Source organism: Amphibalanus amphitrite, unplaced genomic scaffold, assembly GCF_019059575.1.
Source record: "Amphibalanus amphitrite isolate SeventyFive unplaced genomic scaffold, NRLGWU_Aamphi_draft 000306F_arrow, whole genome shotgun sequence".
NCBI lineage: Eukaryota > Metazoa > Arthropoda > Thecostraca > Balanomorpha > Balanidae > Amphibalanus > Amphibalanus amphitrite.
The window spans coordinates 611,619-638,939 of NW_024881801.1; the positions used below are offsets into that span (position 1 = coordinate 611,619).

General features: G+C 51.8%; 2 protein-coding genes across 3 annotated transcripts in view; both read right to left on the reverse strand.

The window, feature by feature from the left end:
• LOC122388042 (formin-like protein 6) overlaps positions 1-27,321 on the reverse strand; it is a 133,920-nt gene that overhangs the window by 102,877 nt on the left and 3,722 nt on the right. The gene's annotated exons all lie outside the window — the stretch shown is intronic.
• On the reverse strand, positions 22,521-25,996 carry LOC122388043. The gene is made up of 2 exons (XM_043378809.1): positions 24,603-25,996; positions 22,521-22,567 (listed from the first exon to the last, which is right to left on the reverse strand). The coding sequence occupies exon 1, from the start codon at positions 25,801-25,803 to the stop codon at positions 24,649-24,651; it is 1,155 nt and encodes a 384-aa protein (XP_043234744.1). The 5' UTR covers positions 25,804-25,996; the 3' UTR covers positions 22,521-22,567; positions 24,603-24,648.

The window sequence follows — 27,321 nt, forward strand, 5'->3', positions numbered from 1 at the left end:
ACGGGTTTACCAGCACTGCTCATTCTGACTCTACTGACAGTTGGTTCTCACGTAACTGCTGGAAATGCGCGTTGGAAGACAATACCAATGACTTCACCTAGTCCCCGCGCTCCCAGAACTGTTGCCGGAACGGTTGTTGGTGTGCGCACGACGGTGATTTGACGAGTGATATGCCGCCTCTGCTTATTCCGGCTCAGACGATCACGTTTGTTTCCAGTATAATACATATTTAGCTATAAAAAATAGTCTGCCAGTCTGGAGACTGGAGAGTACAAACACTTCAGTATAATGAATGTGCGATGTAATGTAAATCCCAGATCAACATTCACTTAGGAGCAGTTTGTTGCCAAGACACGCCAAGAAAGATTTCACTAGGTATCAATTATGTCCTCATTTTGATCATCTCAGTGGATCATTTTGGATGATCAATTTGTGGATCACAGCAGGCTGGGTGTATAGAATGACAAAACGAATGAATGAACACACATTTTTTTTAGTTGTTCAGTTGTTAATCTAAACTGGCGGTACCTCAGACCAATTATGAAATAAACATCAGAAGTGACACTGGAATGCTTTTAAATGGCAGTGAATCATCTCCTTTGTTTTGTATATGTAGTACACTGAACAAAAGGGCATTCGCAGGCACCCTGACATACGTTTCACTCATGACAAAGTAGCAGGAAAAACTCATAATTCGGGGTAGATGTGAGATTAGCTCAGATTATACACGAGCCTGGAGGAATCAGGCCAGTGACATGCCGGATATAACCTGTGCAGACCGCTGCACAAACACCTGTAACCACATTCAATCTGCTTGTCAAATCTGGCCCGTATCCGCTGCCCTCCGACGTCATGTGATTCCTGAAGGAGGCATGTAAAGCACAAAGCAAAACGAAGCCATGAACAGGAAGGTAGTTGCGGGCTTGGGCGGATGACTTCGCTGCCTTCTTTCGCACCAACCCTCGCACCCCGATGGGTTGCTTGATTCTGGGTTGCATTAGATGAAAATGAAGAATTGGTCGTCCAATGACACGATGATTGCGTTTTAGGCCGCCCGGCTGGCGACTGCATCGGTCTTCGGCGCCCATGATCTGTTGAACAGTGATGACCGGCATTTAATTGCAGGCGGGTCTTCACTTCCTAGCATTGCCAATGATATACAGGAGAACTATTTGAGTTAAGTTCACGTAAATGCATTGCTCTCGTCTCAGTGATAGAAAGCCTGGATGTCGCCAGTGGAACAAAACGTGACCATTTCCAAAGGTCAATGTCCAAACAATTTCATTCATATTTATCCATTCTCAGAGGACACAGGCCAAGCCATTCTCGCCCACGCAACATTCACCTCTTCGAACTTTCAGAATGTCATTTCGCATTCCGCTCTGCTCTCGTTATGTAAGTTCACATCGGTCCGGATTCGACTGGACACACTCGCCCCCGCCACAACCAAAGTCGCTCTCATCCCGGGCACGAGGACCAAAGTTCAGTCCCCGCGGCGCACGTGAGGGGAATGACGAGCTGGGGTGACCGCGCTCGCCGACAAATCCCAGTTTCGGCTGCGTTTTGACCTTACATCCCTAGCCTAATAGCGCATGTCTTCGCCTCCGCTTCATTGCCACCACCCTCGTTGCCCTCGTTGCCTGCGCCGTCACCGCCTCCAATGCGCCTTAATTGTCTCTTTCACGGCATACCTATATGTCTGTTGTGACGTCACGACTCAGAAACAGCCATCTTCCCCAACATTCGACGCTCGGTGGAGGCCTGGTGAGAGTTCGGTCAAATGGTTATCGAAAGTAACTTATAATTATATTGTCAAGGGTCGCATGCGTCCATCAAAGTCCAAAGGTGTTTCAAACCATAAATGAGCCCAAATATTGCCAATAAAATCAATAATATGTTATATAATGAGCTAGCATTCAAGTTAATTGTGCCAATTAAAGAGCAACTAATATCGAGTAACATAACTATTTTATGCAATAAAATTATCACACAACAATGCACAACAATAAACCATTAAAACAAATGAGCATTCTAATTTTGTCTGACGCATCCAGCCGTTGTTAAGAAACTCCATTTGGATATTTGGCTAATTCGGAATCCCAATCGGTTCTGTTCTGACCTGTGCCTCAAATGACACTCCAAACGGCTCAGGATGGATAACGATGGGGAGAGGAGCGAATGTCCAGCCAGTATACGCTCCGGGCAGACATCACAGGCGGTCCTTTCCGCGGGCACAGCCGGGTCGGCACACCGGCTGGCCGCGCGCCAGGGCCGAAAACAGGCCGGCCAATGCACTGTACCCCCTCCCCGGTGGCTACCCCCCCTACCCTCCATCCCGCCCCACTACCCTCCCTCAGTGCAAAGGTGGCAGGTTGCCGCACTGCTTTCAAGCTGGAGCGCAGGCTGGCGAGGCATTGGGCCAAGCTGTCCAAGTGTCCATTTGACCAGGCGCAATCACGGAACGGGTTGCAAAACAAGAGCAAAAGCAACGGTAAGTCCCGTGCTTGATCGTTGTATAGCGATGTCTTAACTGACCCCCACAGCCCTGTCAAGACCAGGCGAGTCGAACCAACGCCACAGTGGTTCAAACACCGCTTTACGAATGACTGAATGCAGTCTGCCCGAAACTGCCGTCAGACATAGAGGCAGAGCCCGCAGAGACCAACAGTGGCCAGCGGTCAGCTGTCACTGGCTGCCAACAGTCGATACAGCGAGCTAATTGGAGTGCCAACACACATTTCAACAAAAACGCCAAAGGAAATGCGGACTGAGAGGTTATGTAACTTCCTGCGTCTCCACAGGTTTCCTTTCCGAATAACTTTTATGTTTATGGGCTAATTAATGAATTGCGCCGCCGGGATTACCTTTTGTGATCGCCAGTGGAAAAAGGGGAACCGCTCCGCTAACGTTTGGCTTCTGAGCTCTGCAAAAGCACCAAATTGTGTTTTTACAAAAGCATTGTGTTTGAAGGAAGAAAACGACATCCTGTTTGATACGACCCTGAGTCCATTGGTGACCTCTAAGGTTAAGTCAAAGCGTTTGATCTCACAGGTGAGTGGTGACAAGAAGCATACTCAATGTTGCAGCCAATCGATCCGATGTGAGAAAAATCCTGAACATATGCGAGAAATATTCTATCTGAGAATGCTTCAACAAGCCAGGGCCGTTCGTACCATTATTTACAACCCATCACACGCCATCGAAGGTTCAGCCAATATCCTACAGAGCAAGAACCCTCGGACTTTCCCGTCGGCCTTGCGATATCCTCCGCTCCCGACAGAGGCCAGGCACGCGTCACTGCGGTCAGTCACGTGACCGGACCTCTCTGAAAGCACCTGAGCCGCATCCCGCGATTTCGTCTGGCGGTCCCTCGCACGGCGACCGCAAGCTCCTGAATCTCACACGTAACGGGAGCGGCGGCAGGCACGGCCCGGCGGCCGCAGCGCCGGCGCGGCGGCTCAGTCCGACCCGATCACACCAAACATGGTACGGAAGGCAGGGCACAGTGAGCCCCGTGCCGGCAGGTACCGTGCCGCGTTCCGGTTTCAAAAGTTGGATATGGTGCGAACGGGCCCGGGCGGGAGATGGTCCATCACGCGGGGTGACTCGAGGAAAAACTGGGGAATCGGTTGGAGCCGGTGTTTTGACATGTCGGTTGACAAATGAATTCGCCTGAGCGATGGCTAAAAAACGAGCGTGTGCTTATCCACAAACCGATAGGCAGCCAGCCGACATGGCGTTTTTTATTAGAAGGCCCATTATTGTTCAAGAATGTGTCAAATTGCACGTTCTTGGATCAAAGAGAATATTTCATGCTCATGAATTGTGATAAATGTTCACTACAATACAAAAAATAACCCAACAAGTGGCTTGAAATACCATGAATTCGGTCGGAACAAATGCCGTTCCTATCTTCACAGATTAAGTAGTGACCAACTGACCGGCATAAATCTACGTCGGCACACTGCCTACTTTATGGGATTTACGACTTAACCAGCCCCCGAGACGCGGTCCACACCCGCTCCAGCCCCCAAACGCACCCCCACCCTCACCCACCCCCGACGGGCGTTGACCCGCCGTCGCTGCTGACGATCTGGCAGCGCGCCCGTCGGGCTCGACGGGCGGCGATGACGGACACAACACCGCCCCCGACGGCGGCAAAACGCGGCGGCGACGATAACGACGCGACAGCGGCGGTGGCAGAGCGGCGGCGCGGTGGTCCGGGAGGGGAGGGTAGAGGAGCGAGGAGGGGAGAGGTCAGAGCCGAGCCCTGCGCAGGGCGGTCAGAGGTCAGGGTGACATCCGGCGTCACCCTGAGAGGTCAGTCCGAGGCGCGGCCAACACAAGCGAGGCCCGGTGATCGAGTGGGCTAGCGTTGTATTTATGCCGGTTGGCTGGTCTCTGACGGCCAAACGTTTGATCAGGGATGGAGAACGACCCCGGGTCGCGGTTGAATGCCTCTCATGTTTGTGCGGTATTAAATAACGCATTAAGTGGTAATAGGGACTTAAAGAAGATCGTAAGTTAATAACGTTAGCAAACATTAAATATGATCAAATGTTATGTGCATGGATCGCTGTTTCGTCGCAGTCACAAGGTCAGATTTATCCATTGACATCCGCGTGAGGAATCTAGGCATCCCAATGAGCAAACAAGACAGCATTAACGCTAGGTTTTGGTCACATCAGAAGAAAGTGCATTGTGCATTGCAGGATAGGTATATACAGGATGTAGACTGCCGTGACCAGGCCGTGACTGTCGTGAGTAAGCTCGTATCACGTTTTGTGCCGGGACAATGCAGCGTCAACGGTCTCTGTTGGCTATCTACGTGGTCAACATATCGGATAACGTTACATACACTTGATGCATACCTACCAGTGTCCGTTTCGAGCACACGGAAACACGAATATGGTAATCCGGAAGAGCTCAACAGTCTCATTTCGCCGAAAGCTTTGACAGTGTTTCTGCAGGTACGAACTATACCAACACTAGCCGGAACCAGTCACACGAATCTTGGTCTCATCTGACTACTGGGCGGTGCAATTAAGACCTAGCACCTCATTACACCCACGCACAATCTCGTGCTGCTGGGATCCTGCCGCCGTTTTTGAGCGAGTCGCACGATGCAGCGCGGCTCTTCTCTCGCCTGATCAGTGTCAGCAGGTCACTGGTCACTGACCAATGACCACTGGCCGACCAGTGACCAGTGGCAAATCCGAAAAGCATTCCGTTCGGCGCAGAAGATCGCTTACGAACTCCAGCTGGGGGCAGCGACTAACGACGAAACGGGCAGCATCTAACGACGGAACGCGATATGGACGTTCCAGAATATCCTTGACGACAAAGGCTTCTGTAAATGATGTAGTGGCTTACATCGGGAACAATTAAGGCAATTGTGACCGATATAACGCGCATTTCTCGCACCTTCTGCAAGCTCGTGACAAATTGCGACCAATTTCAGACACCCGATCGCAGAAAAAATGTGGGCGTAGGACGCAATTTACCACAAAGTGACAAGATTGGATGACGACGCGCAGCCAGCAACTGAAAAACGTTATAAGACATTGACCATATAGAGCCGTAATTACAGTCACGAGATGTAAGACAAATCTAAGTCTCAATTTTGATCGCAATTTTTTTTTTTTAATTCTGTTCTACTTTTGCTTTGGACACTCACTCGTTTTTTACCACTCAGATAGAGTGAAATCGAGCATGCCGTGGATATATCAAGGGTAAAATTAACGAACACACCAAACCGGTTTCACGTCGTATTTTCACTCCACTCCATGGTGGCGAGGCGATTACGACGATTACGTTTTACGACCGTTCTCACACACAGCCACAGTCGGCGTTTAAACAGATACCATCGTGCACACTGCACAATGCACACAGAGTGCACATTTTGTGACACTTGGTGCAAGTAGGACACCCTGCATTGTCCTGCGTACGTTGTGAGTGTGCGGAACGGGAAACGTGAAGATCTGTCATAAGACAACGTTGTTGCGCCGGTTCAGACACGGGCAAACTGATCATCAGATGTCTGTCGGCTGAAAAGATAAATGAGCGTGACCACGAATCACATCGCAGCAGACATCTGACTCAGGCATTATTTCACGGTGAGTGAGGACGGCAACCGATTAGGTCACGTGATGGGAAGCACGTGTTGACCCACGTGATTTAACTGCGACTTGCGAGTGATTGTCTTACACCATGAATCAATCGCACGTGACGATGAGCGACCGCACGTAATTCTATTGTACCACGTGATGACTCCACGTGCTGGAGCCACGTGCCGGCAGTCGTGAAGCCCACACGTCACACGTCCGTCGTGTTCAGTTCAATACGTGACCGGAGTGGCCGTCAAAATGTGGCATTGCCGTGCTCGGCGTCACGTGACTGCCAGGTGACCTGAATGGTAACGGCAAACGAAACCACGTGACCCGCCCGGCACCCGATTCCGACCCCGACTCCAGCTCCAACTCCGACTCCGACTCCGACACCCACTTCAATTTCTACTCCGACTCCGAATTCGACTCCAAGCTCGAAACTCCAAAGCCAGCTCAACTCCGTCGCCAGGCCTCTCCGATCTGATCAACCACCAGATCAGCTGATCAAAGAATCTCGGTCGATAGGCATAACTCGGAGCCCCAGCGTCGCGTCGACCAAGATGGCATCACCAACTAACTCTCCGTGGCTTGGCAGTGACCTCTGCACGGCGCCAGGAAAGTCGTCTCTGCCACTCGGACGGTGCAGAGAAATCGCCATGACTGCGATGCATGCAGACAGGCGACCGGCCGGCCGGCCCGGCAGCCGGAGAAGCGGTGAAAGCCATCCCGTCACCATATAGTTATAGAAACTACATACACAACGAGCGGCGGCGACGACGGTCGCGGTGACGTCGCCAGGGTGCCGCTTACGTCGCCAGCGCGCCGCCAAAGTGCCAGTTATGTTGTCAGTGTGATGCGTATGCAGTCAGTGCGCGATGCGTATGCAGTCACGCCGGCAGAGGTTATACCTTGTGCGGAGACTGAACGAGCAGCCGTGGGAGCTCGAGTTGGACGATAAAATTGACGGTTGTGCGTTGTCAGTTTATGCGTGTTAGCACTGACGGATCCAGGGGGGGGGGCACGGGGGCCATGGCCCCCCCCCAAAGGCCTAAAGTGGCCTGTTTGGCCCCCCCCCCCCAAACGCCAGAAAAATTGCTAAGAAAATATACCTTGATGGAGTTTTTTAGCCACTTGGTAAAGTAAAGCTTTCCACAGCATAATATGGAAGCAATATAGTAGCAGTGAGGGTCAGTCAAAAGTTGCGCGAGCGGAGTCGACCTTAAAAAAAAACTGTTGTTGGCACGTGTTTATGGCGCGGCAGCTGGTAGTTGGCGGTGTTTCGCGTGGTGTGGCATCACTGGCGGATCTGGGGGGAGGGGGGGGGGGGCACGGGAGCCTGAGGTGCCCCTGACAGGCCCGTGGTGCCCTTGCTAGGCCTGTGGTGCCCCTGGACCCTGGCAGGCCTGTGGTACAGTCCACAGCAGAAGTAATGTGAGGTTTCAGTCATGGGTATGTTCTGCTTCTGAAGCTCAGGAACGATTAGCCAGACTACAATGAAACTTTGAATGTAGCTTATATGTATCGTCACCCTTGCAGCTGCAACTTTAGCTATTGACATCTTCTTTTCAATCACTTCGCATTAAACAATCGCCAGTCAAAGCCAACCGTTGAGTTTGGTAAAACCCTACATTACTTTAGCGGTGGGCTGTACCTCTGGCGGGCCTAGGGTGCCCCTGCTAGGCTGCTGATGCCCCTGGGACCTGACAGGACTGTGGTGCCCCCAACAGGCCCGTGATGCCCCCGACAGGCCCAAGGTGCCCCTGCGTGATGCCGTGATGCCTGCGAGGCCGGTGGTGCCCCCTGCGAGGCCGGTGGGGCCCCTGACAGGCCCATGGTGCCCCTGCTAGACCGGTGGTGTCCCTGGCAGGCCTGTGGTGCCCCTGCTAGGCCGCTGGTGCCCCTGGGCCCTGACAGGACTGTGGTGCCCCTGACAGGCCCAAGGTGCCCCTGCAAGGCCGGTGGTGCCCCTGTAAGGCCTGTGGTACCCCTGCTAGGCCTCTGGTGTCCCTGACAGGCCCATGGTGCCCCTGCGAGGCCGGCGGCGCCCCTGGCAGGTCTCTGGTGTCCCTGACAGACCTGGGGTGCCCCTGACAAGCCAGTGGGGCCCCTCACAGGCCCGTGGTGCCCTTGCTAGGCCTGTGGTGCCCCTGGCGGGCTGGTGGTGCCCCTACTAGGCCGGTGGTGCCCCTGACAGGCCTGTGGTGCCCCCGGGCACCAAGGGGGTCATGACCCATGTGGCCCCCCTTGGATCTGCCACTGATGCATAATATATTGATTTGTAAAGGCGTTATGGCTTATGCAATATGCAATTGCAGGCACTTGGTATCCCTCACTTATCCCTCATTGGGGCTCTGGCGGGCTCCTGAGGGCCCACGTCTATCTCTGGGAGCCCATATAGACAGGCTCCTTTGGGTCCTTTCAGTACACTATAGCATAAGAGGTCTCCATGCGAGTCCTATACATACATCTGAGGGCGTACCCTGATGTCTGAGGTACCCAACTGCAGCTCCAATGGTCTCTTCTTACACTGGCGGATCCAGGGAGGGGGCATTTAGGGCCATGCCCCCTTCCCAGAGGCCTAAAGTGGCCCGTTTTCCCCCTCCCCCAAACGATAATGAAACATAGTTCAATCAGGGCGTGGCCCAGGAGCCGAGTTAGACAGGGCTGTTTTACCACCTCCCGGCCCACAAAGGGACCCAAGCACTGACTCGAAGGGTTAAAGAGACCCTCCCACCTTCAAAAAAGTTAATGAATTGGCATGAAAGTGATATCGCTAGGTTCAGAAAAGGCGAAAACGAATATCTACCAAATTTTATCGAAAAATATTCACCGGTTTTCAAGAGATTAGACTTTTATTTTTGTTTACTTTTTGGGATATCCGCTGCTGTTCCTAGCGACTTTATTTGAAAGTGCGGCATTTGTTGCGCGCAAAGCAGCCTATACCACCGCATGCTACCAAACGTTTTAGTAAAATATTAAAAAATCATTAGATCTCCGCTGACGTCACACATTCAGAGGGGTATCCAAAAGCATTAGCCCCTCTGAATCAAAATGCTGCAATTTTGAAATTCAATATTTCCGATTTAAGGCATTTCTCGATGTTGTGAGTGCGTGCCGAAACCGGTAATTGTGAGCCAGGGACCCCATTTTGGCTATCTCAGCTCAAATCTAATGTTAAGGTGGGAGGGTCCCTTTAACTGGTCGATAAAAACAATGGTAAGTGTTTACAAAGTAATATAAAGGCATGGGTCGGGTGGGCTACCATTTGTATATTTTTCTTTTTAGTTAAAAGAAATTCATAGTGTCAGGGCTGTGACGAAAAATAAGTGGCCTAAATCCGATGAGAAAACAGGATTTGGGGGTACCCTAGGTTTGGCTCCTGCATGAGTTGGCCCCCCCCCCCCCCAAAAAAACGCAAGCCTGGATCCGCCAGTGCGTGTTAGGACGATAAATTGTGTCTGACGTCGCGAATAAAAACAGATATAAAATAGATAAATGCACGAAAATGACTTAAAGGATAAACCCTTCTGTATTACAATGACATTAACTAACTGTAACATTTTCTTGACGTGCGCGATTATAACGCATGATGATTTAAAAACTGAAGGTACTTCCTAAAACATTCATTTTCATTCGATGCTCATTTTGTGGTATTGTTACACCGGTAGGTATTCTGGCATAGTGTAGACCTATTTTCCTCTCATTCATTAACATTTCAACTTCTATTCATTCATTCATGCAAAATTAATTGTGGTATTAGTAAATGAGAAGAAATCAAACATTGATCTGTTCATATATTTCATGTATCGACTTATTCACCCATCTCAGCGATGCATGACATCATTACATCACGGTCGACACAGCAAGTCCATTACACATACATACGGAATGCGCGGCATTTGGCGATCAGCGGTCAGTGAACCGAATGCCGTTTCTCAGGCTCTCCTCCAGCGATGAGGAAAACGATCGCCGATACTCGGGCGATCGGAAAATCGTGTGTTGCCACTCGTTTATTGACTGTTATTACGGCACAGTGAGATTAGAGGGCTCAGTTCGGGGGTTCAACGGCCTGTAACGGTCCAGTCCAGTTGCACCACAAGGTAACGTGTGCAGCTGCAGATCACGCGTACCGGCGTGAAAAAAAAAACACTACCAGCCAGCAGAACCATGTTCATGCCAACACAAGTCATGTGGGCTCATATAGCGCCGCGACATAGCAAACGTCGCAGCACTTGCCAGAGTAGGTGCATGTCTAGCCTAGTGCATTTCTCAAGAATCAAGTAGCATTAGCCTCTTCGCGCTAAAAAGTCAGCGAAAGTGGCCGGAGACACTGGCGGATCCAGGGGGGGGCCACGGGGGCCATGGCCCCCCCCAAAGGCCTAAAGTGGCCTGTTTGGCCCCCCCAAAACGCCAGAAAAATTGCTAAGAAAATATACCTTGATGGAGGTTTTTAGCCACTTGGTGAAGTAAAGCTTTCCACAGCATAATATGGAAGCAATATATTAGCAGTGAGGGTCAGTCAAAAGTTGCGCGAGCGGAGTCGACCTTAAAAAAAGACTGTTGTTGGCACGTGTTTATGGCGCGGCAGCTGGTAGTTGGTGGTGATTCGCGTGGTGTGGCATCACTGGCGGATCTGGGGGGGGGGGAGGGGGGGGGGGCACGGGAGCCTGAGGTGCCCCTGACAGGCCCGTGGTGCCCTTGCTAGGCCTGTGGTGCCCCTGGACCCTGGCAGGCCTGTGGTACAGTCCACAGCAGAAGTAATGTGGGATTTCAGTCATGGGTATGTTCTGCTTCTGAAGGTTAGGAACGATTAGCCAGACTACAATGAAACTTTGAATGTAGCTTATATGTATCGTCACCCTTGCAGCTGCAACTTTAGCTATTGACATCTTCTTTTCAATCACTTTGCATTAAACAATCGCCAGTCAAAGCCAACCGTTGAGTTTGGTAAAACCCTACATTACTTTAGCGGTGGGCTGTACCTCTGGCGGGCCTAGGGTGCCCCTGCTAGGCTGCTGATGCCCCTGGGACCTGACAGGACTGTGGTGCCCCTGACAAGCCTAAAGTGCCCCCAACAGGCCCGTGATGCCCCCGACAGGCCCAAGGTGCCCCTGCGTGATGCCGTGATGCCTGCGAGGCCGGTGGTGCCCCCTGCGAGGCCGGTGGGGCCCCTGACAGGCCCATGGTGCCCCTGCTAGACCGGTAGTGCCCCTGGCAGGCCTGTGGTGCCCCTGCTAGGCCGCTGGTGCCCCTGGGCCCTGACAGGACTGTGGTGCCCCTGACAGGCCCAATGTGCCCCTGCAAGGCCGGTGGTGCCCCTGTAAGGCCTGTGGTACCCCTGCTAGGCCTCTGGTGTCCCTGACGGCCCATGGTGCCCCTGCGAAGCCGGCGGCGCCCCTGGCAGGTCTCTGGTGTCCCTGACAGACCTGGGGTGCCCCTGACAAGCCTGTGGGGCCCCTCACAGGCCCGTGGTGCCCTTGCTAGGCCTGTGGTGCCCCTGGCGGGCTGGTGGTGCCCCTACTAGGCCGGTGGTGCCCCTGACAGGCCTGTGGTGCCCCCGGGCACCAAGGGGGTCATGACCCATGTGGCCCCCCTTGGATCTGCCCCTGATGCATAATATATTGATTTGTAAAGGCGGTATGGCTTATGCAATATGCAATTGCAGGCACTTGGTATCCCTCACTTATCCCTCATTGGGGCTCTGGCGGGCTCCTGAGGGCCCACGTCTATCTCCGGGAGCCCATATAGACAGGCTCCTTTGGGTCCTTTCAGTACACTATAGCATAAGAGGTCTCCATGCGAGTCCTATACATACATCTGAGGGCGTACCCTGATGTCTGAGGTACCCAACTGCAGCTCCAATGGTCTCTTCTTACACTGGCGGATCCAGGGAGGGGGCATTTAGGGCCATGCCCCCTTCCCAGAGGCCTAAAGTGGCCCGTTTTCCCCCTCCCCCAAACGATAATGAAACATAGTTCAATCAGGGCGTGGCCCAGGAGCCGAGTTAGACGGGGCTGTTTTACCACCTCCGGGCCCGCAAAGGGACCCAAGCACTGACTCGAAGCGGGTTAAAGAGACCCTCCCACCTTCAAAAAAGTTAATGAATTGGCATGAAAGTGATGTCGCTAGGTTCAGAAAGGGCGAAAACGAATATCTACCAAATTTTATCGAAAAATATTCACCGGTTTTCAAGAGATTAGACTTTTATTTTTGTTTACTTTTTGGGATATCCGCTGCTGTTCCTAGCGACTTTATTTGAAAGTGCGGCATTTGTTGCGCGCAAAGCAGCCTATACCACCGCATGCTACCAAACGTTTTAGTAAAATATTAAAAAATCATTAGATCTCCGCTGACGTCACACATTCAGAGGGGTATCCAAAAGCATTAGCCCCTCTGAATCAAAATGCTGCAATTTTGAAATTCAATATTTCCGATTTAAGGCATTTCTCGATGTTGTGAGTGCGTGCCGAAACCGGTAATTGTGAGCCAGGGACCCCATTTTGGCTATCTCAGCTCAAATCTAATGTTAAGGTGGGAGGGTCCCTTTAACTGGTCGATAAAAACAATGGTAAGTGTTTACAAAGTAATATAAAGGCATGGGTCGGCTGGGCTACCATTTATATATTTTTCTTTTTAGTTAAAAAAAATTCATAGTGTCAGGGCTTTGACGAAAAATAAGTGGCCTAAATCCGATGAGAAAACAGGATTTGGGGGTACCCTAGGTTTGGCTCCTGCATGAGTTGGCCCCCCCCAAAACGCAAGCCTGGATCCGCCAGTGGCCGGAGATGACCGAGGCGAGTGTGAACCTCTTGATATGCATGTCGGCCGTATCCGAGACACTGCGACGGGGGCTCGTTAGACGTCCGAGAAAGTTCCCTTTCAGCGGAGTGGCAAACGAAATCGAAATCCGACACTGTACGACGACAAACAGGAGAATGTTCCACAGGCAACAATGCCGGCGACAAGCGTCCTCTCACCGCGAAATGTTGTTTTTCGGACCCATTCAAAGTAAACAATGCAGACAAGACAATTCACAGCATTCGCCTGCTACGCTTTCAACAAAGTTCAACGTTTTATTCTTAGGTGTTGTTATTTACTGTTTTGAAACTGCGTTCACTTTCTTTAAAGGGTCCTCAAAGTCGATATGACGATTTTCTTATTATACTTAGCTGAGCCTACATAAAAGCTGCGTCCATTAAACGTTTCACCAGCCGTAAAACAAGACAGAGACATTCATAAAAGGACTGTTTTCTTTCACCGCCCCCAGCTTATTATGCAGTTTACAACGAATGTATCGTCCCGCATTCATTCACCCATCTCCCTCACGGCCGCGATATTCATTTGGCGCTCCAACCACGCTTCAATTTGTCCCCTGGGTGACATCACGGTCTCCGCACCCGAGTCGCTCCCGGCAGCAGATGAGGGGGGCACCCACAATACACCTACGGCTTCTATAACGCATACATCAGTCCCATTTCCATCCCACGAAGCTCCTACTACACCCCGTCAATGCTATGTCCTACGAAGACCCCACAACGACCCACAAATGTCCCACTACGGACCGTGAAGGTCCCACTACGACCCGCCAATGTCCCAAACGCCAACGACAGCTCCTTCGATGGTCCCATGACACCTCCCGAACGGTCCCGAAACAGCCCCCACGGCAGCAACACGATGGAAAGCTTCCGTGACCTGAGCTCCGGTACGAGCCGGCTCGCCGACCGGTCGACCGTTTTCACTCTCAACACCGGCGTGGTGGGCCACGATGAAAGCGGCAGAGGCCACGCCAAAGCCACCGGTCGAGTCGTAAGTGGCAGCGTGTCATGAGTCGAACTGAACTCAGGCTGTTCAATGGAAGAGGGGAATGGTTGTGGGAAAAATGAGCGTGCGGTTAAATAGGCGAATAAGCTCAGGGTTTTCAGTGGTCGCATAGGCTCATGATGCATCATTCATTTGGTGTATAAGTCTTCTGAGCCCAAGAAGATAAGAACTGACATAAGTTTATCGCGTTCGCAATGTGATAAATGTAGTTAGCTTTCCTCATCATTAGTCATCTCAGATGGAGATTCTCGGATGGAAGTGATCCATACAAGCAGCTAACCGAAATCGGTCCTGTGTCAACCTCAACACAGAACGTCAGCCAATGAAAATAAAACATAAAAGCTTTAAGTCACTCGCAAATAAATTAACCTTTCCAGTGGCGGTCACCTCACTGGGACAGGCAGCCCCGACAGTCTGCACTAGTGATGTCAATTACGGAAAATCGGAATACCGATACCAAACCAAATACCAACCAAAACCACGGGAAAATACCGAAACCAAACCAACTTGGGAAACTGAGGGAAATACCAACTTTTTACCGATTTATTAGCCTCTTATACATTAGTGAGGGCTTATGATACCAACAAAATACCAAACACATTACGATTGAAATACCAAATACCAAGTTGGTATCGGTTTGGTATCGGTATACCAAAAAGTTGGTATCTGATTGACATCTCTAGTCTGCACACCATCGGTCACGTGACCATCCACCAGCGTCGTGCCAACAGCACACAAGCAGAGCCGATTGGTCACGTGAGTACCAGGCCGCCAACAGAATGTCGCCCGTGCATGCCGTCGGCCAACAAAAGCGACAGCGACTTTCACTATCTGCCGGGCCGAAAGTACGGCCGGCGCTCGATGGCAACGTGTTTAACGGCGGGCCGCCGGCTTTTATGGACACGTTTAGAGCGTTGAGTCGGTGCCATACAGCGCACCCAGTGCACCCGCATTGGGAGTGGCGCAGGAGGCATGCACTGAGCGAATGGTGCTGTTGTTCGGGTCAGGTTGAGGTAGGCGGCTAGCACCGGGACGTGCCTTTCGGCTGTGGGCACGTACTCGTGTGCGGGGCACGGTTGGAGTCACGACCGAAGGCCCGAGCTGCGCTGAGGTTTGAAGTTCACAGTGCAAGGGGCAATAACACTTTGGGTCAGGTCAGTTTGACTGTCTGAGGCCCGGTCCGGTGAGCATTCTGAGCCTAAACGTGTCAAAAACTACTGGGATTACTCAATGTAATGGATCTGGGACATCTCTGAAAAGTTCCGCCCGTTCCTTTAGTCCGGCGTAATGGTCGGAGATTTGTGGTGGCTTTGTGATATGATCAGCGTAGGCATTCATGGAGGAGACCCCAGAGGAAATGGCTGACCGAATCTCGGAAGTACGAATAAATGCATATTACACGAAGCAAGTTTAAATGTACAGCTTGCAATCGCATAAACAATTTTCAAATTATTTTTCGCAACAGTCATCGTTATTGTCAACAAATGAGCGTATAATGTACGGAAATTCTTAGTCAACTATGTGGTATTTGAATACTGGTAATTTTTCGAAGCATGTTCAATGGAAAGCTTCTAACATGCGAACTTACTTCGATCATGAACAGCAGCCAAAAACTGGTATATTTTTGTTGCAGCAAGTTCAATGGAAACCTCCAGCATTTGTACTAGGCTTCGATCATGAATAACTGCCAAAAACTATCAATTGATGTGCAGAAAATTAGTATGCTGTGCCCCGGCTTTGAAATCTCCGATGCCGATAACGTACTAAGCTGCCCTGCAAAACGCAGAAAATTAGCATTCGTAGCGGCATTAACCCCATTTAATTCGCAGGTTTTCGGATAATCCTGCCGCGCCGGTCTGGCACGGAATCCACACACTGTGCGTGTCAAGATTACGTGCCGATCTGTACTGCATTATAATCTAACCGGTCGGTCCGTGCGAACTGCGTACCTCAACCTATAACCTTCAGCCGCCGCAGTTCCTCAAATTTAGGACTTTTCTACCACACAAACCGGCCCCACTAGGTCGGCCATAGTGCGCTAGTGTAATAAACAGACTAGACTGCCGCGTGCGGCACACCCGTCCGCCGTAATAAACCTAGTCACAATTAGCCGATGACGCACCACCGACGACGGGCGCGCCGCCGCCGCCGCCGCCGGCCGCGGGTGGTTGTGCTTGGAGGGCGGCCAGCCCACCACGCCGGCGGCAGGTGTGGGTCGGTGCCCCAGGGCGCTGCCGTGTCACCCCTGCTGCGTGGTCATCCGCAGCGCGGCTGCTGCGTGGTCATCCGCACGCAGCTGCTACGGCTACGACAGGCTGCGCGACAAGAGCTGCTCCGGGCTGCTGGCTGCAGAGGTGCACTAAACTGCCGTCCCGCCCCGCACAGCGCCGCAGTGCAGGTAGACGGTCCGACGCCTGGGGCGTGCCGAGTCCGGCCGACCGCCGCCGGCAGTGGTAGAGCCGCTCAGACCAGCGGGACTTGACATAGAGCGACGAGAGGACGCGGCCCGTCGTAGAGGGCATGTCCTTTGACCGTGGCCGCGCCAGGGGACCCGGGAAATCCCAACAAAACCCGGCCGGGTCTAATTACACCCTACCGGCAGGGGAAGACACATCCCGTGCGCCCCAACAGCGTCACGGTCATAAACCCCAAACCAAGAAAACTACGCACCAAGATAAATTTTGGAGCATGAGGGCCCAAGTTAAGCCATCCGAGTTTAGTTGAAGCTATCTAAGTAAGAAAATGCGCAGAGCCTCACCGCAAAGGACTCTGACTCTGCAAGTTTGGAGCGCACTAATGTAGATTGTGGGCCAGGTTCCCACAGCACCGGTCGGCGCGAAGACGGCGGCGCTGCACAGCCCCGCCCCTGGAATCAGGAAGTCGGAGCCCACCGTCGCCCAGAGCTCGCAGGCCAGCGCTGCACGCCGAATCACATACATTCCATCATTTTTCGCCAGTGATTTCCTGCGCCCTGATTTATTCTCTCACCCGGCAGCTGTTCTAATCCGGCCAAAATCCGGCGCTGCCCGGCGGCTAGTGCTGGCCCGGGCCGCTCCGCTCCGCAGGCCACAGAGGGCATTGACAGGGAGAGTGAGAGAGCGGGAGAGAGAGACCGGCGCGGCGCCGGGCAGGGGAGAGAGCGGCCGGAGCGCGAGAGTGAAACAGCCACTCGGGCCAGAGCAGCTGGGCGGCGGCGCGGCGGTGCGCCGGCGGGCCCGTTGCGTCAGTGGCCGGCGGTGGTTGACCGCCAGCCGCGCCTCGGGCGGGGTCGCGGGCCGACCGATATAACTATTTTTTTTTCTCATACATCATCATTTATTACGACAAACCACATTTTACATGATCTCATGTCACAAACGCACGACGTTCCAGCGCCCTCAAAAAGCTCCTGGCCCCTGTCTTCCGCTCACTCCGCACCAAACTAGCCAACATAATATAACATCCATAACAAAATAGCATTTGCCTACGAGCTGACCTCATGGCCCCATACCGGACTGGACACCGGACCGATTCCTTCTACGCACCGGTCTCTCTCGCACGCGCTCTCTGACTGACCACATACTCTTTAACCACAACGAAACAGTGACAAAAGCATGGATATGACAAATCATAAACCCAGAGATGAAGATCTAAACAACATAGTTAGCAGAAACACTGACACAATCGTCCGTAGTGCGTGGCGGCGATGGCGGCGCCGCCGGCGGCGGCAGCTGCCCGGCCGACCAGACGACGGGCGCGGCGGCGGCAGCGTACACGGGACCTTCATGCGGTCACCTGTTTAATCAAATATCGGGACTGCATGCCCTGCCCCGCCCAACAAACCGACGAAGCTCGCTGCACATGGCTGTAGTAGGTATTCCAATTTTATTTTGTGTTTCTGCGATATGTGTAGTGTGCTGACTTTTGATTATTAGTCACCGATGATTTTCCTAGTTTGTTGAGTTTCGGTTTCTTTGTCGGTCACCCATATTTATGAGTGACCCCCACTTCTTTTTGAAGTAGTCTTGCTTGCCGGTATGTTCAGCTGCTTTGCTTTCTACTTCAAGTTCTTGTTTTATTTTGTTGTGTAAGTGAATAATATTTGGTGAGATCTCTTTCATACGTGCTGAATAAATGACTAGCTTTGCTAATGTTATTATGCATGTTTCTCTTGCGCTTATGTCTTTGGGAAAAAACCACAGTTTAGGATCTAAGCTTAAGTTGATGTTGTATTTGTCCAATATGTCCGATTTCACCGCGTTGATAAACTGCTTTGTTATCGGACAGTACCAGAACAGATGAGCTAGTGTTTCCGGCTCCATGTTACAAAAAGTACAACTTTCACTAGCTTTTATTTTTATTATATTTAAATATTTATTTGTAGCGAGGATACGATTAACGAGCTTATAATGGAAAATCCTTATGTGTGTTGACTTTGTGGCGTTATTAACCTCAAGGCAGCTATGTTCGTCATAGCATCCAACATCTCTTATCCATTTCTGTTTTTGTCTTTCGTCAGATTCTCTTAGCTCTATCTTTCTATGTTGTACTAATTTAGTGTAGGCTAAACGAGAGAAATTAGCCTCGTTCATTACCAAATTCATTCTGAATGGAATCGTCGGTTGACATATTTTGTCCATTACTTCTGACTTCATGGAGCTGGGTAAACTTCGAATCAAGCTGGTATAACAGAGAATGGTCATCTTTATGTGATACGCTCTCTGTAAGCTCTCTTTTGTGTGCAACCGCCCCGTATTTTCGTCAATCAAGTCGCCCAGAAATCGTAAACCTTTTGTTTGCCAACTTTTTATGATGGAGCATGTAAATTTGGTATAGTCTGAAAACCATATGTTTTCAGACATTATTTCTGGCGTATCTAGTCGGTATATGCTAGTGAAATATGCAAATGCGCCCAATACATCTCTCCAGAACGGGTTGCTCGCTTTACTACTTATTTTGTTCAGATATTTACTTCCATATGAAAAAATATCTTGTATGTTTGTTACCTCTAAAGCAAAGATGTTAACCCATGGAGCCCGACTATTTACTAATCTTTTGAGCCATGTGAGTTTCATGCTCATTATGAACGCTTGGATGTCAACCATCTTTAAACCTCCGTCTTTATAGCTTTGGGATAATTTGGCACGCTTGATACGGTCGTTCTTACCTGCCCATACGAATGAGTACAATAAATTATTGAGACGTTTCAAGTTAATCTGTGTTGGGTTAGGCAGGGCTGTGAATAAATGCACAAATTTTGCTATGAATAAAGACTTCACTACCGTGATCCTTCCGAGAATAGTTAAGTTTCTTCTACGCCACTGTGCCATTTCTTTTTGCAATTGCAATAGCTTTGGCTCCAAGTTGACACTAGTTATATTGGTACTTTGGTTATTAAAAACAATACCCAATATTTTCATATCACTGACGCATTTAACACCATGGATGTCTTCCATATTCTCTTGAAACGGCCCTATTGGGAGACACGTTGTTTTGTCTATGTTAATGTATAACCCAGATGCTTCGGAGAAGATTTTTAATTCATTCAAGGCTTCTTTCACACACCTTGCGTCCTCGAGAAATAATACGGTGTCGTCGGCGTACTGCGAAATTCGTATTTCGACATGATTTGTTAGCGTGATGCCCCTCAACTGTTTGGATTCCTTAATTTTTATTGCCAATATATTGACCGCCAAATTAAATAAATAACCGGAGCTTGGGTCTCCCTGTCGAATTCCGGAATTAAGCGTTATCTTATCCCCTAAGTAGCCGTTTAGTAAAAATCGTGAGAAGTTTTCGCCATTGAGATATAAGAGATTAACAGTCTCTCTGAAAACCGGACCAAAGTTATACTTTTCTAAGACTCTGTCTATGAATTGCCAAGATATAGAATCGAATGCCGCCTCAAAATCGACAGACATAATTAATCCTGGACTTTCGTTTTCCAACAGCTTACTAATGACGTCAAATACTAAACGTGTATTTTCTCCAATAAAACGGCCTCTGATATATGCCGTCTGGCAGGGATCGATCAATTTATCTATTACTTTTTGAAATCTGACTGCAATAGCTGTTGATATGATCTTGAAATCTACATTTAATAATGTTATCGGCCGCCATCCTTTTAAACTATTGGGCGATTTTCCAGCTTTGGGGATCATAGTGATGATACCCTCTCGATGAGTCGAAGGCATCTTACCTTGCTCGTAAGAGAAAATTAGAGTTCTATACAAAAACGGTCCCAATTTGTCCCAAAATTTTCTGAAAAAACACGCTGTATATCCGTTCGAGCCGGGTGACTTTCCTTTCTTCATTTTGCGCAAAGCGTCTGTCAGTTCATCAAACGTTATGGGTTTATCTAGCAGTGCGTTTTCATGTGCACTTAGTGAATTTGACGAAGTCATTGTGAGGTAGCTGGTCATTGATGGCAGCAATATGTGCGGTTTATTATATTTCTTCGACATGTCTCGAGTAAATTCGTTTAGTATTGCGGATGTCTTTGATACTTTTTTGCCCTGAATTGCAAGAGATGTTACAGTTTTTTTCATGGCATTTCTCTTTTCAAGTCCAAGAAAATACTTTGTCGATTTTTCGCCCTCTTCGTGCCACTTTGTTTTTGATCGGACGATCAGGCCATTAATAGTGGGTTTTCTCATTTCCTCAAGCTCCTCCTTAAGTGTTTTCAAGCGAATATAATTCTCTTCCGATCTTGCTATTGTTAACCTAGCAGCTGCGTCTGTAATCTTGTCAGATAACTCTTTCTCTTTTTCTCTGATTCGTCTCGTCTTTCTTTTAGAATATTTGACGGTTTCGCCCCGGATCATTAACAGTAGGGTTTCATAGAATAAATTATCATCGACCTTGAACTGTATATCCTTATAGTTCATCCCATCTGAAATAAATGTCTGTGTGTATAATGGGACGGCATATTGCTGTATAGTATTCTTAATGCATTCTTCTACCGTCTTAACATAGTCTTCATCATCCAGTAGGGACTCGTTGAACTTCCACAGTCCCGGTCCTCGTGATTCACCTAGGACCAACCAGACTGAAACTTGACTATGATCTGTGCGATAGCCCGGAAAAATTTTCACGTCATGACATAAACTAACTAAATGTTGACTAACAAAGAACATGTCTAGCCTGGCACCTTTGTCGTAGGCTGGTGTGTGCCAGGTATATTGTTTATCTCCGGGGTTATGAATTCTCCAAATGTCAACAAGATTATGTTTCTCACAAGCTGAGAGGAATTCTCTTCTAGCGTTAACGTTATTTTCCTGGACATAGCCGTAGCAATCGATGTCAACATTCAGAACGAAATTGAAGTCTCCACCAATGATTGTGTGGTCACAGTCCACACTGTCTAGGATATCACCTATACGTTCATAAAAGCTTGGACTATCGCGATTCGGCCCGTATACACTGCCTATAAGAAATGTTTCTGTTCCGATTTTACATTCTAGAAAGACATAATTTCCTTCACTGTTGGTAAATGTATTCATTACATCATGTTGAATTCTTTTATTGATGAGTATTGAAGTTCCTCTACTGTTATATTTATAAAAGGAATGATATGCTTTTCCCTTCCATAAACTGTTAAATGCACTTACTTTTTCGGTTGTTAAGTGTGTATCTTGAAGTAACACAATGTCACTGTTTTTACTTCTTATGTAATGCATCACATCTCTACGTTTATGTTGAGCGCCTAGGCCTCGCGCATTACATGAAATTATATTAATTTTAGCTATCTTTACTTACTAACTGAAAGAAAGAGAGAAGAAAGAAAGAGAAAGAAATAGGGGATGTTTTAACTGCTGTGTCCGTGTCGCTTGCGGTGGATTTGTTAACTAGAGTACCAGTAGCGCTGCCACTGCATGTAGAGACAAATTCAGTAACATCTAGGGTTAATTTATAAACTGTTCTACTGCTTACCAAAGTCTCAAAAGGATGCGGGAGGATCGAAATGCAGCGAGCTTCGCCGGCCGCAGGCAGCACCGGTGACTGCGCAGTTCGACAAGGAGTTACTAGCTGGTGTTTCTCCGCCGCCGCCGCGCACCGCCCAGAAGCCGAAGCAGATGCCGCCACCGGCCACGCCGCCGACACTACCAGCAGCCCGGCGAAAGTGCAGCCCACCACAACTATCCTGAGGACAAATGAAATGCAAGGGACAGAGCGGAACCAAACATACTTTACACAATAGAATGAGCGCATCAATGTAGAAAGAACTGTTAAAGTATGACAAATGTAAAATGGATCGTGATTAGACATGAGACACCAAAAACAAAGACAAACCAAACAAACTAAGCAAAACCTAACCATCAACAAAGGTTAAAAAAAAAGAAACATGGAGCCTGCGACAATTCCCACAAACTACCTCCTCTTCGTTCCTCGCAAGGCTGAACACAAACTCGGAATCAGAATATGTTAACATCAGTCCAAGCGGGAACTAAACACTTACACATTACAGTTATAGCAATGATTAATGCAAACTTACGCCCATCATGAAAACACGCTAAAACTTTACAGGTACAGTACAAAACAGGTAACAGCTACAACTATACGTTTAAAGGTAACTAAAGGGTGGACACATGCAGCTGTTGGGGATCGGAGTTCCTTGCCTGGTGTGGTGTGGTAGCGAGGTAGCCGGCAAGGGTCGCCGACTCGCCACCGCTGCGGTTGCTGGAACTGGGCCTCCCGGCTTGCATGGTGAACTGGGTGTGGCAGTGGCTCAGAGATCGTCGAGTCAAGGTAGAGGTGAACGGGGTGCTCAGCGGGGAGAGAGTGTTTAGAGCGGGCCTGCCCCAGGGCAGTGTGCTCTCGCCGTCCCTGTTTTTGTTATGGGCGGCGACACTCGTGCAAGATCTCCGCGACATCCCCGGTGTCTCACCGTATATGTACGCGGACGACACCGCAGCACTGTGCGCCGGGAACTCCATCCAAATAGCCAAAGACAGGGCCCAGAGGGCTGCAGACGCCCTTCTCGCCTGGGCAAAGAAGTCGAAGATGGTCGTTGCAGCTGAGAAGACCCAGATGCTGGTGTTGTCACAGTGGCACCGCGACGCAGTCGACTGCCAGATTAAGATGGCGGGGAAGACAGTGTCAGCCACGGACTCCATCAGCCTACTCGGCGTGCAGTTAGACCGTCTGCTCCACTTCGGCCCCCACTGCCATAAGCTGAGGAAGAAGGTCCGCCCACGCATCGCGCAGCTGCGTCAGCTGTCCGGACGCTCCTGGGGCCTCGAGGAGGACCTGCTCCGGACAGTAGCCAGCGGCTATGTCCGAGGAGCCCTGGAGCATGCCGCAGCAGCCTGGCTTCCTGCCACGCCGCCCTCCCACGTGGAACTTCTGGAGAGGGAAATGAGAGCAGCGGCGAGAGTCGTCACGGGGTGCACTCGCAGCACTCCGTCGGACGCGCTCATGGCGGAAGCGGGCCTTCTCCCGGTATCGGTGAGGAGAAGGACACTGGCTGCGCGTTTCCTGGCCAAGGCGACTGCGCTCCCCCCGGAGGAGCCGCTCCATCGAGTAGCCGCGTCGGACGCCCCGGCCCGTCTAAGATCCGTGACGGGCTGGAGAACCCTGGGACGAGAGATGTGGGAGGCGGCCGGTGTCGGCCCCCCTATCGACCCAGTATCGCAGGCGAGCGTCCCCCCGTGGGAAGTGAAGAGCGGGGTCACCATCAGCCTGGACGTGGGACCACTACCACTGAATGCGACTTCCACACAGAAGAGAGACGCGGCGACCTGTCACCTAGGTAGTCTGCCACAGTGCGCGACTTGGGTTTGGTCCGACGGCTCGGTGGAGGGAGGCATCACAAACGGCGGCGCTGGCGTTTTCATCGAGGACCCGGACGGCCAGCAGCACCTACTCACGGTGCCGGCGGGGAACGTCTGCTCCAGCTACCGTGCTGAAATGGTAGCCCTCAGAGAAGCGCTGAAGTTCCTGCTGGACCGACAAACCCTCCCTCCTGAGCCGATCGTGATATGCACGGACTCCCAGTCAGCTCTGGCGACACTCCGGGGTGGCCCCTCTACCCAAACAACCCTCATAGGAGGAGAAATCTGGGCGGCGCTTCAACAGCTGGCGGCCCGCGGCAGGCGTACCCACCTACAGTGGGTACCTTCCCACTGCGGCCTGCCCGGGAACGAGAGAGCGGACGAGCTGGCGAAGCAAGCTTCAGCACTGGACCAAGAGGAAGTCCCCGTCGACGCCATGACGGTGTACCGCGCGGTGGCAAGGACGGCGCGGGACCAGTGGGTCAGCGACTGGCCGCGCGGATGGTACCGCAGCCTCATGGGAGCGAAGCTGCCGGGACCAGTCAGACACCTGGATCGAGCGGAGGCGGTGGATGTGCACCAGTTGCGAGCGGGGCACTGGTCAGGCTCCGCCCAGTACCTCCACCGAATCGGCCGGAACCCGTCGCGACACTGCCCGCAGTGCGAAGACGTGGACTGCCAGGGTGCCCGTTGCCCCCTGTGCAGAGAGACGGCGGATACTCCGTACCACGTCCTGGTCGAGTGCCCGGCCCTGATGGGCGCCAGGCTGCGACTCACCGGGACAATCAGACCCAACAGGGAAGAGGTGCGGAGCGACGGAGTTGTCGCGGCCCTGGCGGCCGCGTTCAGGACTCTGCAGAGCCGTCAGGCTACAGTCGACTGAGGTCGACCTGGAGGGAACAAACAACAACAACAACAACAACTCGCCACCGCTCGTGCCGTCCGTCGTCCGCGGCAGCTGCCGGTCTCTAGCGTTCGAGTACGCCGAAGCCCAGCTCTCGCACTCGCTGCAGTGTGTCCACTCTCTTTCCCACGCCATGCTTCTGTTCCTTGAAGAACACGTAGCCACCGCGGGAATACACTGTGTATATCTTCTGCTCCCGCTTGGCGGCCAGCAGGGACCTGAAGATCCGGCTTCTAAGCTTGGTTAGCGACTCGTTTACATAGAGTTCCTTTCCGCGTAGCTCCATACGGCGACCCATCACGCGGTCACGAATGCTCCCCTCGCCCGAACGCACGAAGCGCACAATCACACGATTGTTCGGGCCAGGCAGGCGGTGGGCGCGGTCGATATCGCTGGCGGTGACCTCCAGTCCCGGCAGACACTGGTTCAGGGTGCTGATGACGAGACCGTTGATGTCCTCTCGCTCTTCCCACTCGCCGGCTCGCCCCGCAGCCCGCCCCCCGGCACCGCGGCCCGCCGACTGACCCGGTCCGCCGCTGTTCGGGCGATCAGCTGACTCTGACGTCACGGTCGGAGAACCCCGACCTGTGTCAGCCAGCGCGATCGGCCGAGGGTCGACCGCCGCAGGCGCTGTCTGGTTCGGCAGGGGCGGCTCCAGGCGGGGCGCGCGGCGGGCCGCCATGGCGGCGCCGGAGAGGATGATGCAGGGGAGTCTTGAATTAATCTCAGCCTCCTCTACCCGGGTCTCCAGCGTCGACACCACCGAGCGAGACCGGCCGAGCTCCTCGCTTAGCTGGTCAATAACGCCATCTCTCTCTTCCACGTGCCGCTCCAACTCTTTCACGCGACCGTTGAGCTTTTCGATCTCCGCCGATAACGACGTGCGGAACTCGTGGAGTTCTCTGGAGAATGCGGCCATCAGTCGTTCCTCCAGCCCGTCGATGGCGACGTCCAGTTGCTCTCTGAAGCCTCTGTTGCCGCCGAGTGTCGACGGGCTGCGGCCCGGCTCGCCGTTCCGCTCTCTGGCCCCGCGCTTGCAGGCGGGTGCAACGTCTCCAGACTCTGATCGGTCCCGCTTCTGTCCTTCACCGGCGGGGTCGCTGTAGTTGCGCACCAACTCACTGACGGATCGCTGATCGCAACTGGTGTCGGACGGGTGACCACCCGTCACACTGTCACTGTCCTCGCCTGTACACTGCGACGCGGCTCGGCGCGGCATGGCAGACGCACGTGTCTGCAGCGCGTTGGCAAAAATCGAAGGCACTAATGTCGCAGGCTCCACGTAAGTCTGAGGCTCACACTTTCATGTGTTCACTGTGGAGCCAACAAAAAGCCACCGGCACAGCAAACGAGGAGTGCGTGGTCACGCTCGGGGACTCCGCACTCTGCGTGGCTCAGCGGAGCAGCGCGCGCACGCGTCCTGACCCGCCCGCTGTCACCGGCCGACTGACCGATATAACTAACTATCCCGGCGCACACCAATCCCCCCGCGTCCGACACGTCACCCGTGGCAGACGCCGTGTCGCCGCCGACGGGGCTGGAGCTGTCGCCGCCGACGAGGCTGAACCTGTCGTCGAGACGGTCCCCGGGAGACGCACGGGACGCCAGCTGCGCGAGAGGATGGGCAGAGGGCTGAGCCGGCGCTGACGGGAGGAGTGGGAGCGGCCGCGCACAACGCCAGGTGCGGACAGGCCTGTAGCATGTGTAGCCGCGGTGAGGCCGCCCCAGGCGAGGCGTGTGCCGCAGGTTTGGGAAGACGGCAGGTTTAAAAGAGGGCTGGTTTGCCGCGGCGTACCGCGGATCGGCGTGGTGCTGCACACGTGGTGCGGTGGCCAGTGGACCTGCGGCGTTCATCGCATCGCCTCTCAACAGCCCACCCTACAGAGCGGCGCGGCGCCGGTCCGCTAATCAAGCTGACTTGCACTGCCAACCCTGCGGCACCCCACCACCACTCACTATAACCTCTGCCGAGCGGCAGCGCTGCCACCGGCTCAATCCGATACAACCGGTCACCAGTCCAGCCATTCGTAGTGACTGGACGCCGCGTGCCGGGCGAGAAAGCTCGACACACGACATCGGCACACCCAACCCTTCCCGGTCACAACGGAGTGGACGCAGCTCCCAGGTCAAACCAGCCGTGTCATGTGGTTAATCTCACCGAGATACATCGAGCGAACTCCTGGTCAACAGCCATTCACACCGCAAAAAAGGGCTCGAGAGGTGGGGTTGGTTGTTCTTTCCAGGTTCCTTCCGTGGAAGATCGAACTTGCATAGGTCAGATACGATGTTCTCTGGACGTGATCATACGAGAACAAGGGTGAGCGGTCCGGATTTCAATGCCGTTCCTCGCTCAAACAAAGAGCAACGATACAGTTGATGCGTGGGCTTAAGTTCCCATGCCGAAGTTGGCAGTGTTATTGATTGCAAGAGAAACTATGGCTCCAAATCCCGTTGGCTGCCTGCTTGCTGCATGATGTGCATATTGAGATTTCGCAGAACATTCACGAGTGGAGCTCTATTGAAAGCTTCGGAAGTTTTGCGCCCAATCCCCCACGGATCTACATAAAATAGAGGATTTTATTAACTCCTTGAAATGGTTTTTAGAAATAGAAATTGAAATCACTAGCATTTAAGCTCACACAAATAAAATGTGCTAAGTATTGGTGAGATGAGAACAAATATTATTGCCAAACGTTGAGCCGATATCATGACGAAATTATCACGTCAAATAGAAAAC

What these genes read in the sequence shown, in the direction of transcription:
- LOC122388043 (XM_043378809.1), bottom strand. Translation starts at nt 25,803, where the DNA reads ATGCCGCGCCGAGCCGCGTCGCAGTGTACAGGCGAGGACAGTGACAGT.